The 19667-nt window shown below is 37.3% G+C and overlaps 1 protein-coding gene across 5 annotated transcripts in view; it reads left to right on the top strand.

Annotated features, from left to right (window-relative positions):
* Positions 1-18881, top strand: part of PIK3R1 (phosphoinositide-3-kinase regulatory subunit 1) — an 82406-nt gene extending 63525 nt beyond the window's left edge. For 3 of the 5 annotated variants that reach the window (XM_006119162.5, XM_075932352.2, XM_014571548.3), the window contains 9 exons: positions 6405-6507; positions 7169-7267; positions 7391-7571; positions 8313-8438; positions 9807-9949; positions 10164-10340; positions 10440-10508; positions 13906-14076; positions 14530-18881. In XM_006119162.5, coding sequence (XP_006119224.1) covers positions 6405-6507; positions 7169-7267; positions 7391-7571; positions 8313-8438; positions 9807-9949; positions 10164-10340; positions 10440-10508; positions 13906-14076; positions 14530-14719 — 1259 coding nt within the window. In that variant the 3' untranslated portion in view covers positions 14720-18881. Of the gene's footprint in view, positions 1-1815; positions 2912-2964; positions 5038-6404; positions 6508-7168; positions 7268-7390; positions 7572-8312; positions 8439-9806; positions 9950-10163; positions 10341-10439; positions 10509-13905; positions 14077-14529 lie in introns of those variants that run through there. The other 2 variants (XM_006119164.5, XM_006119163.5) reach the window with 2 other exon arrangements.
* The last annotated feature ends 786 nt before the right edge of the window (positions 18882-19667 follow it).

Below are 19667 nucleotides of genomic sequence, written 5' to 3'. Positions count from 1 at the left end.
ATAGAGCTGTTGTACATTCATTTTTCCATCCAGCAGAGGGCTCCCCTTCTAAGCGAATAAAAATCAGTTTACACTCAAAACTACTTAACAATCAAAGTACACTATAACCTAATCTCTAGCCTCAGCAACACAAGGTTGTCCTGTTTCAATTTTGACAGTATGCGGAGCTTAGGTTTCTCAGTGCCTTGTAAGTATTGGTAAAATCACAGGTATTGGACTATAATAAGTATATAGAAATTAACTATACACCATTCAGCTGCATGCCCAATTTTACATCCTGGTTCCTACATTGTATGTCTTAGATGCAAACCACTTTTCAGTTGCAGCCATAGTGTAATAAGCATTAGTATAAAATCTGATCTTTCAACAGCTGTATAAGCTATAGGTTTGTTGACAAAAAACACACATCAGTGGAGGTGATATAACTTGTAAAGCTAAGTAATGTCTCAGATGCAGCAGTAGTGCTCAAATGCATATATGTAAACATATTCATGTTGACACTCACATACCTGAATGTGATGTGTGGGAATTCATTTCTGCACAGGTCCTTAGAGCCTAAACAAACATGGGACTTAGTAATGTCTTTCTGCAGTGATATGTCAACAGTCATGTCTTGGTTGTATGTTAATTACAGTGCTGGTTTGACTGTTGTTCCTCCCCCTCAGATCTCCTGTGGGAATACCATAGTGTACTGTGGCTGGTTGGTGAGGGTTGTGCGTGCATGTTGTACCTTCCCCTCTTGAAAAGGAAACGTGTCATCTCCAGCAGGTGTACAGTCTGTGCCAGCTCTAAGATCAGGATTTCTCTGATGACTGAGCCTTCCACAGCACTGTTTAATAAATCAGGGTATGTCTACACTGCCACCCTAGTTCGAACTAGGGTGGCTAATGTAGGCATTCGAAGTTGCAAATAAAGCCCAGGATTTAAATCTCTCGGGCTTCATTTGCATCTTGCCGGGCACCGCCATTTTTAAATCCCCCTTAGTGCGGACTCCGTGCCCGCGGCTACACGCGGCACGGAGTAGGTAGTTTGAATTAGGCTCTCTAATTCGAACTACTGGTACACCTCCTTCCATATTTCAGGTGTGAAATATGCTGTGTTATTTCCAAACAGGACTGCTTCAAAGGGCGAGTAAAAAATGGCAATTGTTTAATAGGCAAAGGGGGAAAAACAACAAAAGCAAAGAACTATTGTAGGTGAAACAACTTAATTGGATAATCACCTATAGGATGTTTTTTCTATGTTTGGGTATATGTGTATATTTTTTTATTTTGCTTTGGGGGACAAGAGTTGGGTTTGCAATAGCATTTTTTACAAACTAAGAGGAACCCAAATTGATGACAAGGAATTCAGTTAATTAGAAGAAATATTAGTTATGGCATGGAAAAGGAAACAGTAAGTTTTAAGCCCCATCTCTTCAGGCCTGTTTCTCCTTTCACTTACTCCGGATTTCCTTCAGTGTAACAACTGACGTGGTTACTTAATTGTCTTCACGTTAAAGGTATAGCAGTGAATCCATGTAGGTGAAGGGGGAAACTGACCCTTTAATTCCCTGTCCCTTCCCACATCAAGCATGCATACTTCATCTGACACTAAAACAAGGAATATTGATTTGTTCCAGTCACCTTCCTGCACCATGTGTCCATGAGCCACCTTTGTATCAACAAGTAATGAAGAGAACACATGTCCAGTATTGGAAACAACTATGGACATAAACACGTAGGTACATGTCTATGTCCATAGTTGTTTCCAGTTCTGGACATGTGTTCTCTTCATTATTTGGTGATACAAAGATGGCTCATGGACACATGGTGCAGGAAGGTGACTGGAACAAATCAATATTCCTTGTGTCTAGTGCTTACATTGATACTAATCTGACTATGCAGTGTTGTTGTAGCCATGCTGGCCCCAAGATATTGAAGATGCAAGCTGGGTAAGGTAATGTCTTTTATTGGACCAACTTCTGTTAAGAGAGAAAAGTTTTTGAGCTTGCACAGAACTTGAGAGTGTCTCACCAACAAAAGTTGGTCCAATAAAATATATTAACTCGCCCACCATGTCTCTCTTACTCTAACTAAACAGTTTAGAACTTCATTCAAAGGGTCTTCAAGCAACACCTGTAGTTGTGGTCCTGTAAGTAATGTAGGAGGTGGTGTAGTGCATGCAAACAAGCTACTTTTGCGCTAGGCTGCTCTGAGAGGTACAGAACTTTACAAGAAGCCTTTGATTCTATTTTTTGTTTTCTGAACTAGCTCAGCCACTTCCTGTATTTGGCTGCTCTTAGTGCTTTTCTTGACATTCGCTTACTTTAATACTGCATTGAACAGCCTGTTGCAGAGTCTATTTTAAAGCCAGTTACAATAGTCTTCTCATTTACTTGGCAAAATGAGAAAGTTACTCCTGCATTGGCCATTTGTTAGCTGATGACAACTTTTACTTTGACTCTGGCTGCCCCCACTCTCCCCCGCCCCTGTGTGAAATCCCTAGCTCAGCAAATATTTGAACCTGCCCAAGTTAATCATGAAACTGAGATCTTTATCTGAGAGAGCCGTGCAAGCTACTGAGGTTTTTCTTTTACGGTGCTAAAATCCTGTTCACTTTTTAATGATGAACCAGAAATGTGTGGATACTCGTTGCACTGCAAAGAAGTTTAATTCCTTTAGAAAGGGAAAGAGGGTTTGGACTTTCTGACTTCACATTACAACTCTTGCGAATGGATTTTATGGAGTGCTAATTGGAAAGAACAGAGTATCTCTTTAGAACTGTTCACCTAATTCCTTCAGAGAATTGTCCTAACAAAGGGATTTCTTAAAAAAAAAACTTTCTATGTGAAAGAATTACTATCTGAACTTTTCAGATTCTTGGATACAAGTGTTACAGAGGCAAGCATTTGCGATGCATACTTTACAAAGTAAGTGGTTTTGAATGTGTACACATTTCCCCCAAGTCTTTACAGAAATACGGGTGTATGTATTTTCAGTACTTTATTATAAGTGATCACTAATCAGAATGTGCCTAAAAGTCAATACCTATGTGGGTTAAGCAGGGGCAGTGGAAAATCACCTGTCTGTGTGTATCCTGCCTGTTCTGGTTTGCCATATGGTATCACAGCAAGCTAGACTAGTTTGGGCTGAGCAGGAACCTGATTGTACAAGTGTGGCTGTCTAGAATTTGGCCAGTTGTGTAAAAAAAAAAAGTGGAAAGAAATATTTTTCTGACAGCAGTCTTTGATGGAAGTTTTAAAAATTAAAAATCAGACTAACCGGACTAAATGCAGCAATATCTTCTTTGTATAAAATCTCTCATAACTAATTTAAGTAATATACTGTGGCATCTTAAATGTTGGAGTAGCAGGTGTGCTAAACCCTCAAGTTCAGTGCTTAGACTCGTGTCTGGGAGCATCTCAAATATCCTGTTAGCCTATGCAAATGGAATGAATTTTTGGTGCTTGTCTAGTGTTCCTAAATGGTGAAGAGGGGAAGGCACTCCAAGAGGAGCATAGACAAGATCATGTGTAGGCAAACCAACATATACAACTATTGATGATGTTTGTAGTGTAGCCATAGCCTCACATGTTAATACTTGTCTAAAAGTTTAAAACTAAAACTGCATAATTGGGGTCAGGAAAGTATATAACAAGCATTTGTGTAATATGTGCAGATTTTAGCAATACAGTCAAAAGTATTACTTAAGATGACTACATTGCTAATTGCTCCAGTTACTTACATTTTTTATATCTAGTTTTCTGCCTAGGAGGAGGGTAGTTATATTAAAGTATTCATAAGTACTATGCATAGAAATCTACTGCTGGGTTAATTGTATTCTTTAGAGGAGGCTGAGAGAGTAATAGTCAAAGAATCTTTTTCCATGTTCAGTTTGATTCAGATGGTATATTTCACAATAACAGGAGGTTTCTGCTGATATAAAGTCAGAATATATAAAAAAGAAAATGACAGTGGCTCTTGCTTTCAGAAAATAATGAGCACGGTAAATGATGAAAGCAGGGTAGAGAAACAGTGGGAGAAGGAGAGCTGAATTATGTAGTGTGGCAGAACTCCACATGTTCAGAAGAGACATTTTTCAAGATTTTGCTTAGTTTGGTTCACTGCACTGGTTTAAAAAACTCATTAATATCATTAGAATAAGATTGCAATGCCTTATTTCCAGCTTTCCAAGTTAAGTGAAAATGTTTAGTGATTTGTATTGCACTACAGAATAAGGAAACAGGTATTCCTGTAAATATACTTGATATTATATAAAATGTATCAGGGCATTGTGGCTATTTAAAAGTTTAAAACTCTGGAATGTTTAGAAAAGCAGTTTTTATTTCATACATACTTGGAATGCATGATTCTCTCCTCCCCCCCCCCCCTCTCCTTTTTTTATATGTAAACTGCGTAGAAAAGGCTTTAAAGGGATCTTTAATTGTAATCTTGAGATAGCTGAGTGGGCTGTTAAAACTGGAATTACCTGCCTATCCATAAACCCAGATCCTAGATAGAAAGATAGATAGATAGATAGATAGATAGATATTTTTTTTAAGAAAAAAGCTGTGGGCTGCAGCATATCAGCCTTTGTCAACCTGCCAGCAGTGGAATGTACCATGCTGCAAAGAGTCAGAAAAATAAAATGGAAAAATCAGCATAAGAGCATCATACTCAATCTGCTTGTGTATAACATTCCTATATTGCAATTCTGTTTAAATGTAGATTGTTTCGGAAACAGAAATTGTGTTAAGGTTAGTATAGAACAAAATGATAAAACAGGAGTGGTCTGGTGACATGATTTTGACATGATTGGCTGAGGATTATGATGTAATAGGTTACAGTGCAGCCCCTTATAGGTTTTAAAATGAATTCCAAGACACCATTACAAAGAGAGCCTGATTCTTTTTTCTTCTAACTGAGCTTTACTCAGTGAAACTCATACAAATGCACAACACTGTTTGGAATATGGAAGAATTGGATATAGAATATCCTAAAACAGATATAAATTGTGGCACAGATTTGATGTTTTACATAGAAATGGACCCACCAGGTAATACTGCAGTCTTATTGTACAAACCTACTTCATTTTTGTCTTGATGATAGCTGCTGCAAAATCCTCATTCAATGTGTAGGATTTATTTACTTTGTTGTTGATGCAAATTTATTTTTTCAGAAATAGAAATTAACCCATGGTAGTCATGCATAGAAGTAGCAATTAGAATCATAGCCTGAAGTAAATGCTTTGTTTGTTTGTTCTTTAATTAGAATTGAATTCAGGTGTTTTAGTTTTGATTTTATTCTCGTGTAATCCTAGTTTTGGATAGTGTATACTAAAATGTTGCATCATTTTTTATTTTTATTTTTGCTATTTCTGCTCTACGTTATGCCTGACAAGATATTATAAAAACACTTGTATTTCCTGATACAGTGATTACACATCAGTATGCATAATAGTCTTGGAGAAAACATGTTAAAATCTAGAAATAGCTTAATTCCTGACTTTGTATCAGTTAGTCATATGATCTTGGAATTGTCATGAGATCTGGACACCACTATTATTATAAAAACATTGTCTTTTGCAGCCAGACATATATTATACAAACAACCATGTACATAGACAATTTAAAATTTATTATAAAACTCAAACCTTTTTTCATTTTTAATCCTGATTCCAACGTTGTCCTCCTAGCTAGTTAGACAAAAATACTGCAGTATGTTTTTTGGCACTCATTGGTGTACGTATGCAGCTTTGACATTGAGAAAAGGGGATGTGGTTTTTAATCAGTCTTGGCATTTGGAACACAATTTATCCTGTCAAGTACTAAGATTAACACTAGGGATATTTGGGTCACAGATGGGTTCCTTAAAGTGGTTTTTGGCAGATCATTGTACAAAATGCTGAGGATCAGAGAAACTCAATTCCTTCTCCTAAAACATATAGTATTGCTGTGGTTTGCTGATTTTATTACCCACAGCACCTCTTATACAAGAAGGGACAAAATTCCTCCTGGACAATTAATTGGGAGGAAAAATAAAAATGAAACTTGACATGCTTTGTAATTTGTAATGATCTCAAGATGGAGATTTTCTGTAGAAGGTGGCATAAGGTGAAAACAAACTTTAGTATAGATACTTTTGCCCCAAACTCCTTTTTTTGGTTGTGTTTTCCTTGAAATGTATTCTTCAACAACTAACATACATCTTTTGGAATAGTAAACCCTTATGGTATAATTAAGTTTGTTTCCAGAAAAAATATCTAGACTTGTTTGTTATCTTACAGTGATTGCCAATAACGGAAACCTGTATTTTGTAATCATTTTCATTTTCCTTTGACGTAATGATTGATGGCATAAATTAGAATTATGAGGCATGTTCTGTTTAATTTGCTACAAACAACTTTTTCCCTCTTCTCTGCAGCACTGCCTCCTAAGCCACCAAAACCTAATACTGTAATTAACAACGGTATGAATAACAACATGTCTTTACAAGATGCTGAATGGTATTGGGGAGATATCTCAAGGTAAGACAGAAAAAGGCATGTGTTTATTTGCTATATTCTCTTCCCATTCTACTTAACTACAAAAAAATTATTATAATAGTACTATTATAGTTGTAAGAGCTGTTTAGAACATTTTCCAACACAAGTATAGCATACACGGCTTTGTTCCAAAGGTAATTAAAACATGACAGTCAGTTAGAATGCAGTATGTCCACAAATATCATTCTTTGAAAGCTGTTATATTATTTTAAGACCTCTATATGAAACACTAGCATGAAAGGACAACACTGAGAACCATCATTTCCCCCCTCCTTGCTTCCAAGACCAGAATTCTGAGGCAAAATGCTGAATATAAGCAAAAATTTTAACCCTACTATATATGAGTACAGTAGAGTGTCACTTGATGCTCTAGTTGTGTAGACTTGTATGAACAAGTAGGAAGAACTTTGCATACATATAAATCTGTTCCAGCAGTGGGAGGGTATTGGGTACAGCATTTTTATATTCCATTTGTTCACCAGTAAAACTATGAAATGAATGTGAAGTTCTTCTGAAGATAGAGAAGGCCAATGAAAAAAGCAAAGATGCATTTCTGTTTTTAGAAAGATAGAGGGAGAAATGATAGATTATAGTGAGGATATGAGTAAGGGATTGTCATGGGTTACTTTTGCTTTCATATCAGGGAAGAAGTAAATGAGAAGCTTCGTGACACTGCTGATGGTACCTTTTTGGTACGAGATGCTTCTACCAAACAGCATGGAGACTATACACTTACACTAAGGTAAAATACTCAGCTGAAATGTATACTGAAATGTATTCTTACAGAGCTACATTTTAAAATGCTACTTTCTTTAGGCAAAAGCATCTGAAATATGGTTGACTATCTTCCAAATGTTATTTACAGGAAAGGAGGAAATAACAAATTAATCAAAATATTTCACCGAGATGGAAAGTATGGCTTTTCTGACCCATTAACTTTCAACTCTGTGGTTGAGCTAATAAACCACTACCGGAATGAGTCGCTAGCCCAGTATAATCCTAAACTGGATGTAAAATTACTTTATCCAGTATCCAAGTACCAGCAGGTAACATTTTTTATTTTCTTTTTATTCTGCTTATGTACAGAAAAGTTATTAGAGGGAGACAAATTCAATATGGAGAAACTCATCTCAGTTAATATTTGAGATAAGAATAAAGTGGATCTAAAGTTGTTGTTTTTTTTAAATAAAAAGCAATCCATAAATTGCACATTAAATAATACAAACCTTAAATACTGTAAACAACACATTAGGGAATAAATTCCCCAGATTAAATAAGATAATGTTAATGATGAAATATATCATTTTCATCTTACTGCTGCATGCTTGCAGTGCAAATTTGTCTTTTGTGCATAATTTCATTTCTGATATGCATATTATGTGCCTTCAGTTCATTTCTCCTTCATATTTATTTATTTATTTATCTATTTTTTTTACCCCACCTCTGCATTTAAAATATTTGAGGTAGCTTTCAAAATTTTAAAATGCAATATATTAAAAAGTAGAATACAAGACCCCAAGAAGGAGGCATAAAACCTATTAAGAAGGGCAACACGCACACATGCACACACACAAACTCAAACACCAGTAAAAGCATGGGTGAAAAGGGTGGCTTTAGCCTGGTGCTAAAACAATGTCTGCATTGGCGCCAGATGAATATCCCAGGGGAGGGGATTTCATGGTAACGTTATAATACATTTCTCTATGATTGTCACTTTTTTCTTAACCCTTTTTATTTCAAAAATTTGTTTCTTTATTGGATATATTTCTTTCTGCTTATCCTCCCAGGATCAAGTTGTGAAGGAAGACAGTATTGAAGCAGTGGGAAAGAAATTACATGAATATAACACTCAGTTCCAAGAAAAGAGTCGAGAATATGACAGACTCTATGAAGATTACACCAGAACATCTCAGGTGAGTTATCTTTGAGGCAGGGCTTGTAGCTTTCAAGACAACTTATTTGGTTTTAGAAGAACAAAGATATAAATTGCTAATGTTGATTTTGAGGTACTTTTTTCTTTTCTTCTTTTAAAAGACAAACAGTGCTTGATGTGATAGTTCAGTAAGTTAGAATACTTTACTCATATATGAGCTGTTACCTTCCATATAACGTAACCATAGGTTGGGACCCACTCTCAACAAACATTCCATATGCAGAATTCCTGTTGGCTTGGCTGCAAGTCTATATACTGACCATTTGTAGTGCCCACCCATCCCTTGTATGTGCAAATGCAAACTACCACAATACCTTAGATTTTCTTTTTCCAGAGTAAGGTATCATGTACAAAATGCATGGAGTGTGGGTGTGACAACTAGATAAAGTGCAGGAATGAACAGCAACCCACTCCTTCATATTAACCGGTAATTAGCTTAGCTGGGACTGCTAGGGAAATTGGTACTGTTTTATAGTTGCAGAATGAATATTGTGCCTTCTTGTACCTGCAGGAAATATACCTAAAAGATAGGAATTTTGAAGCCTTCTGGAGGTGTGGGTGAAACCTCAAGTAATCACTCAAATCAACTTAGTACAGAGGTGGACAATAATTTTTGATGGGGGGGGGGGGGCACTATAAAATTTGGAATGTGGTTGAGGGCCGCACTCTTCCATGGTATTAATGGAGGGAACATTGATGTCTGCCCTGTCCCTGCACAGGCAGCAGCCATGTGCTCTGAAGTCCCTTGTGCTTCATGGCTGCCTGTTTTGAAATAGGCATTCCCATTGGCCAGTTTATGAGTAGAAGCTAGCCAGTGGGATTGTGCTGGGGGTGGGAACCGCTCCTAAAGCTTCCCCTGCCCTTCCAGACTCACAGTTTTTAAAGAAAAATCACTCTGCAGAGAAGTTTCTAAGCGGCGTGAGAGAGGGGCGAGGCAAGTGGGGAACCTGGCTGGGACTTCCTGCAGTGTCTGCAGACTAGATCCAGTGACTGTATTTTGCCCAGGCCTGACTTAGTATCTTGAGAGTCCCAACTATATCTCTAGGAGTACTCAGGGTATAGTGAGGGCAGTGTCAAAAGGCTACCAGTGCAAAAATAAAAGTCATATATAAAACAAACATAGTAGATAATTCTATGTGTGGTCATTGCCTTTCCTGGAAAGCAGCAAGTGGAACAAGGGTTGATTTTCATATATTGTAAGAATCTACAGAAAATACACATATTGCTTCAGGGATATAGAAGTACAATTATTTTGCTGCAAGATAACTTAAACCTTTCCAGAGATCTAGGTGACTAAACTATCCCTTCTGTTTTAAAGGGACTGTAATGATGATTACTTTTTTTTCAGGAAATACAAATGAAAAGAACGGCTATTGAAGCATTTAATGAAACAATAAAAATATTTGAAGAACAGTGCCAGACACAAGAAAGATACAGCAAAGAATATATTGAAAAGTTTAAACGGGAAGGAAATGAAAAAGAAATTCAAAGGTTGGTACCATAGAAAATATAAAAAAATACAAAGTCATTACATAAGAAAGAACGTCAATGGAATAAATCTGAAATGAAGTGGGTGAAAGCTTGCAAATTTTGCAATTAAATCATAAGAAATAAATCTTGTCTTAGATGTATACAAGTGAAAATAGGGAACCTGGATTATGTATCAGGTTCTAACAAGTATAATAAGCCTAATTCTTTTCTTTAGAATTATGCACAACTATGAGAAGCTGAAGTCTCGAATAAGTGAAATTGTGGACAGCAGACGTAGACTAGAAGAGGATTTAAAGAAGCAAGCAGCTGAATATAGAGAGATTGACAAACGTATGAATAGCATTAAACCAGACCTTATACAGCTGAGAAAGACGAGAGACCAGTATTTGATGTGAGTTCATGTATGAATTACAAAAAAATTCGTTTTCCCACAATGTCCAACTTTTGGCAGTTAAAAAAATGTATAAACCTGTTCTTAATTATTTTCCAGGTGGTTGACTCAAAAAGGTGTTCGGCAAAAGAAGTTAAATGAATGGCTGGGCAATGAAAATACAGAAGAGTAAGTATTTAAGGAAATGAATATTCCTGAAATCAAATAATTTTACACAGTAATGAGTTTAAGCACGTGTCGTTCAATGACTGTAGGAATACTCTTAGGCACAATACTGTCTATCTGGACATAGCGGACACTGGTTTGGATGTGACAACCTGTTTTACTGAGAATTTTAGCGAGAGCACCAGTCTTATCCTTTGCTCTTCTAGAAACGTCTCAGAGAGGTATATAGTCAATCAGTTATAGAGAGGATTCTGGGTTCTTCTCCTGACTCCCATCACCAGGGCTCGCCGAACCGCGGCGAGCCCTGCTAGCCAGCCGTGCTGCCCAGGGATCTGCGCATGCGCAGATTGTTCTGTGCATGCACAGATCGCCCAAACCCGGCTCTTCCGGGTTACAGTCTACTCGCCACGGGCGAGTATATTGTATAATTTGTCGAGCCTTGCCCATCACTAACCTTTTTAGAGACTTGAACTTTCATATGCTACTTAACCTCTAACCTTGCTCTTCCTGTCTATAAAATGGGGATCATGCAATATAACTACCTCAGAGGGGCATTATATATCTGAATCAACATTTATAAAACACTGAGAATTTCTGATGACAGGTTCCTTTAAAGCGCAAAATATTGGTAGTATAGAATCAACCACCAGCAGAGTTGGACAGAATGGAATAGTTCATCCAAAGGCTGGATCTGCTCTGTCTTCATATTCCAGTATATGACTTTTCTGAGTGGAGGAAGGTACTGTTCTGGCATTAAAGCAAATTAGTTTGGACCAGATTTTTAATTTGTTTTCGCCATTGGAATATCGTACATAGATCATGGGTGAAAAGTGTTGATCATGTAACTGCTGAATATTCCAGGCTACATGAGGTGGATATAGTGAGGGATTCTAGTTTCCCCTTTAAGTCAAAACTAAGCAATAGAAGAATGCAAAGAATACCTTCACGAATCAATAGTTTACAAGAAAAAAACAAATATGAAAAGGGGAGTCAGTGGAATTTGTCTCTTGTCTACAATATCAACTTGTATTGCTTCCTGTCCTTGCCTTTCTTGGTCAATGGTAGCAGCAGGGTTAGTGTGTGTGTTATGTATGGTTGCACTCTAGCTTTGTCCAAAATAGTGGTTTGGCTTTCTTAGTTGTCTTCTATTGCTCTAAAACTGATGGAGCTCCACTGGCATTGGCAATTGTGGAAGTATTGAATAGACCAGGCACATGCATTTTTATAATCCCGTTGTTTTACTTTGTTGAGTGCAGTTGAGGCAGATGAGGCAGTAAAAATATAAGCAGCTAGTTTCCATTAGCCTTCATATCATTGCTGTGATGAGAATTCTGCACCGAAGTGTAATAGGTTTAAACAACCATAAACAAAGCGAAACTGTGACTGGAATGATGTCAGATTGGAGGGAGGGCTCAAGTGGGGTTCCACAGGTAATTAGAATTCAAAGGGATCTCTTTAAATTGGAGAACTGGGCTTTAGACAACAACATGAAATTATTAAAAAAAAAAAAATGAAGTGTTGAGTTGCATTAACAGAAGCATAGAATGCACATCACTGGAGGTAATAGTGCTGCTTGATGCTAGTTAGGCCTCAGCTGAAGTACTGTGTCCAGTATTGGTCACTGCTATATACTGTAGAAGGGATGTCAAGAAACTGGAAATGATCCAGATGCAAGTGACAAAGTGGTCAAATGGTGGAATGCAAGCTATATGGGCAAAGGGTAAAGGAATTGGGTATGTTTGGGAAAAGGAGAGGTCTTCAAAAACTTGAAAGGCTGTCATAAAAAAAAGATGGAGAAGATGTTCTCTTGCACCAAAGGGCTGGACAAGAGGCAGTGGGATCAAACTGCAGTATAGCAAGCAGATGTCGGTTAAATCTCAGGATATACTCCTGAAATGTAAGAACAGTTGGAAAATGGAACTAGGGAACTCATGGAAGCTCTGTCACTGGAGGTTTTCAAGAAGAGGCTAGAAGACCATCTATCCTGGATGATTTAGACACAACAAGTACTGCATCTTCGCAGAGGTTAGATAAGAGGACCCTTGCAGTTCCTTCTTACCCTATGGTTCTAGGATTCTATTCTCAGTGCTAGAGCCAATAACGCTAGTGTAGCCAAGGCTGCAGGTGAGGGAGCATAGGATCCAAAATAGTAAATTAAACTTTTAAAAAATAGCTTTTCTTATTTTTCATTTTGTGTCTTTCCTTGCTAATGAGCCATCTGATTTCTGCTCAGATTTATATTGACACCATTCAGGTTGTTTGTTTACTGACATTATAATGTAGCCAAACTTAACATTGAAAATGAGCATAGACAACTGGGATCCCTGTTGAGGAGATGGCTTGAGTTAGGGTTGTAGGAGTACAAAGAAGAGCAATGAGGTGTTGCGGGATAAGGATGGTAGCTGGTGTTTATTTGTGAGAGAAAACAGAATCTTTCAAAGAAATTGACTTTCAATAGTGGACACTGTTGCACAGGGATGGATGGGAAGCCATATTTACTCAGTGCCTGGCCAGGTACCTGCTAGCCAGAAGGCAACTAGCCAAAATCTTACTTATAGAAAGATTGGGAGGCACCTATTAGTGCAGGCTGTCAGCCACATCTTGGTGTGTGGGGGAGGGAGAGTACTCTATTCCACTTTTCCATAGTCTCCAGCTGCTTGTTTTCTATCAAGGTGCTTGCCTGTGAGCCTGGTTTGAGGCAGAGTATTTTGAATAACTATGAAATTTCATCTCATGTGGATGATGGACAAGAGAAGGGCTTTCTGTATCTGAGTAGCAGAAGGGCATAGGGAGGGAAGAACATCTGTCCCTTACCTTCCTTATAACCCACTCTGCAGCAGAGAAGAGAGAGAAGTCTATTAATCTGTCCTTTCTATACACCTTTTATTTTTAAGATCGCTTTCCCAAAGTTAGTAATTCAGTTATGCATATCAGCCGCATAAAATGGACATAATTCTTGACCATTTTACCATAGAGTTCTAACGATCAGCAATGAAACTGACCCAGAGGGCAGTTTAGATTACTGGGCCTGTTGCTTGCCAAAATTAGAAGCCCTGAAAACAGTCTCTGAAGACTCCATTTCTTTCATATTTATAAAGGTATCTGCACAATATTAATAGAAATAACATTTTTACATGAAAAGTTAGAAGAATTATATAGTTTGGGCCCTTGAACTCACCTTCCTACTAGTTGTCTTTTCAAATACCTAGTTGCTTCTCTGTCACACTGATGAATGTGGCTTGTCTTTGTAGGTTTATTATTCTTGCTTGGGGAGTGAGAGATCCCAGGTTCAAAAAAATATTTGATAAGCCCTTGCAAAGGTTGTGATTGAGGGCTGGACTTGGTAACTGGTCCCTATGAGTGCTACATTTCTATTATTATCCTTTTCAAATTTGTGCAGCCAATACTCTATGGTGGAAGATGATGAAGACTTGCCCCATCATGATGAGAGAACGTGGAATGTGGGAAATATCAACAGAAGCCAAGCTGAAAATCTTCTGCGGGGAAAACGGGATGGAACATTCCTTGTTCGGGAGAGCAGCAAACAGGGCTGCTATGCCTGCTCTGTTGTGTATGTATCCAGATATTTTAAAGAATAGAGGTTACAATGAATTAGAAAAATCATTGCTAATAAGCAGTTTTACTGGGTGATGAGCAGATATGGGCCTGATACCATTGACTTTAGCAGGCTTTGTATTGGGCTGTCATGCATATGATCAGCTACCCTTCTTGCTTCTTTTTTTCCCTCCTGCAAAACGGGAAACTTCCCTCCTGGGAAGTTTCCACATAAAACAGCATAGAACACTAGCTGTGGATTCTCTAAAATCTTTGTACCTTCTCCCTGTTAAAGCAGAGTATAAAGCATGACTTGTTGAGAATTCTGGTTAGATGTCAGATGTATTGAATTATTCTGATATAGAATACTGCTATTCTGTGTAATATCAACATTTTAATATTCTCTAGTCTGCTTTTTAAAATGAAAACTTTGCCAATTGAAAACCTTTTTATTTTTTTCCCCCTTTAGGGTGGATGGAGAAGTAAAGCACTGTGTCATAAACAAAACCCCCACTGGATATGGATTTGCAGAGCCATATAACTTGTACAGCTCACTTAAAGAACTGGTGCTACATTACCAACACACATCACTCGTGCAGCACAATGACTCTCTCAATGTCACACTAGCCTACCCAGTATATGCACAGCAGAGGCGATGAAGACCTTAATTCTTTGTTTTAAAACAAAAAAAAACCAACTATACTGAGGCCTCTGGAGAGAGAAGGTTCCTTTCAGCCTGACTCGTGAATTTCAGCTGCAGTATCAAAACTGTCTTGTCTTCTGATGGGGACTAGAGCTTTCTTAACAACTGCAGTGGGAGAGATCGCAGTATTAAGCTGTGAATGTCAGTTTCTAATCTAAAGTACTTTTTTTTTTTTGAGAAAAGGAAAACACGAGAGAGAGAAATGCTATACCTATATCTCCCTGCAGGGACATGGAGGCCTTTAACCATGGTGCTTGTTTACGATCTCTTTGAAGCTTTACCAGCTAGAATGTGGGATTCTGCAGACCCAAGGTGCAACAGGTCTGTGTTAATTCTGTTAATGGAATTTCTCTGTCATGACAAGTTTCAGATTTGGTGTTGCTGTACTCAGTGGATCCAGACACAGAGCATTGTGGATTTTCGTTTCCTGATGAATGATATGTAGCAGAATGGCACTTTCACTTATAAGAGACACTTTAAAAAGACTTCGGTTACAGTATGTTGTTCAGAGGAAATGAGGTAGTAGCAAAGTGCCAGGAAGTGTTTTGTTCAGACATTTAAAATCCCATGTTAAGAACATATTTAAGACTGAAGAACATGGGACTGTCAATGGCATACAGTATATAAAAATGTACATAGCGGATGACTAACTATCATCAGTGGAAACTATCAATACCAAACTGCTTCTATTTTCTCTTTTCTGTTTGCTGAAAGCTGATTCCTTACACAGTGCTATGCAATACTGAATTTTCTTTTGGTTGTATTTCTCTTTCAGGTATACCCACGGGATAAGCTTTTTTTCTGTTTTGTGTTGCCTGAAAATGTTTTTCCTGAGTATTATTTTTGTTAATATTAATTTTGTTGTTCGGGGATTTTTGTTTTGTTTTGTTTTGTTTTTTAAGAAATGTACAGGATGCCAGTAAAAGTTGGCTTCAGAATTAAAACTATGAACATTTTACAGTTGTCCTTGTATAGAAGGTTTAAAGGTTCCTTTTTTTTTGGACTAAATATTTTGTTGGGCAGTGCCTGATAAGCTTCAAAGCTGCTTTATTCAATAAAAAATATATGAGCATTACAAAGTATCACTGAGTCTAACAATATTGTTTCAAGGATAACGTTAGAATATGGTACCACACTATATTAGCTTCTTAAAGCATTTTGGACTTCTGTCCCGATTGTCTTTGCATTTGGAAAAAGAAAAAAATGTGCATCCCCTTCGGAGTGTTGCTGTGGAAGAACAAATGAAAACTGGATACTAGAATAGTCAGTTTGGATTTCAAGCTTAATCCATATAGACTTTTCATAGTAAAAAATAAATCCAGCATCTTGACCTACCATAGTAGATGTTTTGTCAGCATGTCAAGATACCTTTCATTTCATATGAAGGCAATTTATCTAAAATGTGTGCTTGTTTTTCTGTGTTACTAGAAAAAGGCCCCTGAGGTTTGTTTGTTGTTTTCTGATGAATCAGGTACAAGATAAAGTAAATTTAGATGGTAAAACCTTGCTTTTTAACATTAGAATGTCCATAACTAACTTTTGTTATTTCATAAATGTACTTACTGAAATATAATGTCACCTAAAAGAGCAAATTTAAAATTTCAGGTACCAAACAGTTAGAAGATTTCTGTTAAATTTAGTTAAAGAAACAAAGGAAGACAGTGTCCTGTTTACCAAAATTGTAAAGGGTTATTTACTATGGGTTTCTGGAATGGTTATCCACTCCCAGCATCAGATAAATTCATGCTGCTATTTCACATTTTACAGATTAATAGGGCAATGATGTCAGAGAAATCTTGAAGATTTTTTAGTCCAGGTGAAGATTTTAATTGTTTTTCCCTTGAAGTACAAGTGGAACACCCTTTATTGTTAAAGAGAGTTAGTTGCATTCACCATGGAAGAAATAAGTCCCATTGAATCCCCTGATTATCCCCCCTTCTGAAATTTCTCACTCTTAAAATGAAGTATTAAGTTCTTTGTTAGGCAATTAGTTAGCCACCTGTGGTTTATTTCTATATTACCTCTTCATTTCTGATGCTGAGAAGTTTTTTTGGGGGGGGGGGGAGGTTGTTTTTCAGGCTGTTGATTCTGCTTTTCTGTGGAATATATTTTCTCCTACCAGAACCTAATTTTTTACATATCATGGAGCAAAGCTCAACCATCATTAATGTATGTGGACAATTATCACTTTCAAAAGCATGTTGAACTTTTTTCCAGTTACACAAGCCTACAGTGGCAAGTGAGACCATCTGAATTTGTTCCCAATTATTCTGGTTTTAATGTCATTAGCAGAGCTCAAATTTCAAATTCATCTGGTAAACAGCAATTAAGCAACCTTCATAGTATATCAAAATATGCTTCTAAGTATAAACAAAAATTAAAATAATGTGTTAATCATAGTGAAGGAAAAATATTACATTTATTTTCTTTGGGCAAAATGTGTACAGCCTGAATTGAAGTGTCACATTTTCAGGAAGCATGTAGTGGTTACAAATCCGGGACCTGACTTTCCTCTGATTTCCACAGAAGTCAATGGGCTCAGTTCTCAGCTGGGATACATTGTGTTGTTCTACTATTGCCATTGGTGATGCTAGGTCGATTTACACCACCTGAGGACCTGTGCTTATCCTGGAGAAAAGCTAGTTTATGTGAGAATCAGGGCCCTGGCTTTGCTTGCACAAACAAGGGCAAACAAGCGCAAAGCTGAGATTTTTTTCATTGAGGCATCTTAAAGTGAAATTTAGCTTACACAAGGTCTATGCACTACTTAAAGGTCATTTAAACCCACAAAATACGGCTTTAGTTGGTTTCATGTAGTGCTTAGATTATATGTGGACTCTCTCCTTAGTGAATGGTACAGTACTGCAGCTTTGCCAAAAAACATTTTTTATTCCTGAGTTTTATGCCCTTCATATATTGTATGACCTTGAACTAAGCCAGCTTTAATATCTCTGGAAACTCAAACTTCATATGAACATGAAACAAAGGTATGTGGATATAACTGACAAAATACGGTGCTTTTAATGTCATTTCTACTCAGCTGTAATTTTTGCATCTACTATGATTAAAGTGTTTTGAATACTTAAGTCTCTGAGTAGCAGCAGTACTTTTTACAAGGCTGCTGAAAGGTAGCTGTATGCGTGACCATAAGAAAAGTGAGAGAAAGCAATTTATTGTTTCTTTAAACTGAAGCTTTGATTTGGGGTGTGTTTGTGTGTGTGAATGAATCATAATCCAGGTGCATCTTTCACCAAACACCAATGAAGCACATGCTCTCACTCATTTCTTTGTTTAAAAATAAATACGCACACACACACTCATCCATACCTATCTTTTTCGATGAAAGTTGTTTCTAAATAAAGTGAGAAGATTGTGTAGTTCTGTTTTTAGAAACAAATCATCTGAATGGTTCACTTAACTATCAAAAATCTGTAAAGCCAAACCTTCTGTTTAATGCCAGCTGTTCTGTAGAAAAGGAGTGGCTTTATCTTGTAACTGGCAATGAACTATAATGCTTGGGAAAGCCTTCCAGTGCTTTTAATTGGGAAACTTCTGCCAGTTATAACACAGTGCTTTTGCTATGCATGGTATTCAGTTGGGAAAGTGAATCCTGATATTGTTTCTCTTCGGGGTCGCTTTAGAAATGGGCAGCTCGACGCACAATGCCTCCCATGGGACAAGGTTCCAAAATGCAACATTCTGTACAAAATTAATGAACTTTATAGACTGAGCCGTCAATCGACGGATCTCATCTGCTAATAGCATGGAAGACTAAACTGGACTGGCTATGTGAGTTGATAGTTACATTGCACTTGTCCCTATGAGACTGCATTAGCTGCCCAAGATGCTGCTATTTTTTGTATTCTTGTTTTTAAAAAATTAAGCTCTGTTCTGTTAAATGTCTTTTAAAACATTAAAATTGCTTTGTTTTAAAACTGGTCTTGAAGGAGATGGAGGATAGGATGGGTTGTAAATTGCCTTTACAGGGCAATAATAAAAATGTGCCTCCTTGAAATTTTGTTCAAGCTATAGATTTGATGGAGCTGTGTCTTGTTTTTAAGTTGCTTTAAAAATTGTACTAGGTCTTCAAACAGAATAAAGGTTGTTTTGAAATTGCATTTTACTTGTCGAGGCCTCAATAAGGACTTTGAGAAGTTACATTGCTGACTCCTACAATGGGTTTGTTCTCTACTTTATAAACGAAAATTGAAGGTGCATATTGGTCAAGGGAGCTACCAGTAGTTAACTTGTGATTTGTACTCATTCTTAGTTATTCTTTTAACTTAGTCTAGTGACAGTTGCCACTGAAGAGCTCTGAAGAAGTCTCATACACATAATGACATTGAGAATGGTAGTTGTCTTAAATCAGTAAACACTGCAAAATCAATGTAATGTTAAATGAGTTATAAGCCTGTTCCCTAATACCTTCAGACTCCAGGTTGTAATCCTGGCTCCACAGATATCAATGGGAGTTTTGCCATTGATTTCAGTGGGGCCAGTATGTCACTCTCTATCCAAATTTAACTTAGCAGCGTGGACACAATCATCTGCAAAAAACAATGACGAGAAAAGGGGATAAAAAAAGGCAAAGTCGTTTTCTTCCAGACATTGCTAGTGGGGAATCAGGGGAACGTCTTATTGTCTCCACTTGGTAAAAGAGGGTAGACTTGGGAAAAGTGATCAAGATTTCCCTTTCTATCTTCCCTATTGACAAGAACAAAAGCCAGAGTCTGGGAAGGTGAGGTAACAGTTCTATCCATAGAAAATGTTCCATTCCAGAATTTGCACTAATAGTGCAAATGGTAATTGTGTACTGGTGCCCACAGAAATCACAGCATGAAAATAGTAAGTACTTACTCTTCACAGTCCTAGTAGAGTGCCCCTTGCTGGACACTCACCAACCA

Source organism: Pelodiscus sinensis, chromosome 6 (assembly GCF_052426305.1).
Source record: "Pelodiscus sinensis isolate ZL-2025 chromosome 6, ASM5242630v1, whole genome shotgun sequence".
NCBI classification, from domain to species: Eukaryota; Metazoa; Chordata; order Testudines; family Trionychidae; genus Pelodiscus; species Pelodiscus sinensis.
This window is presented reverse-complemented; position numbering and strand designations above follow the sequence as displayed.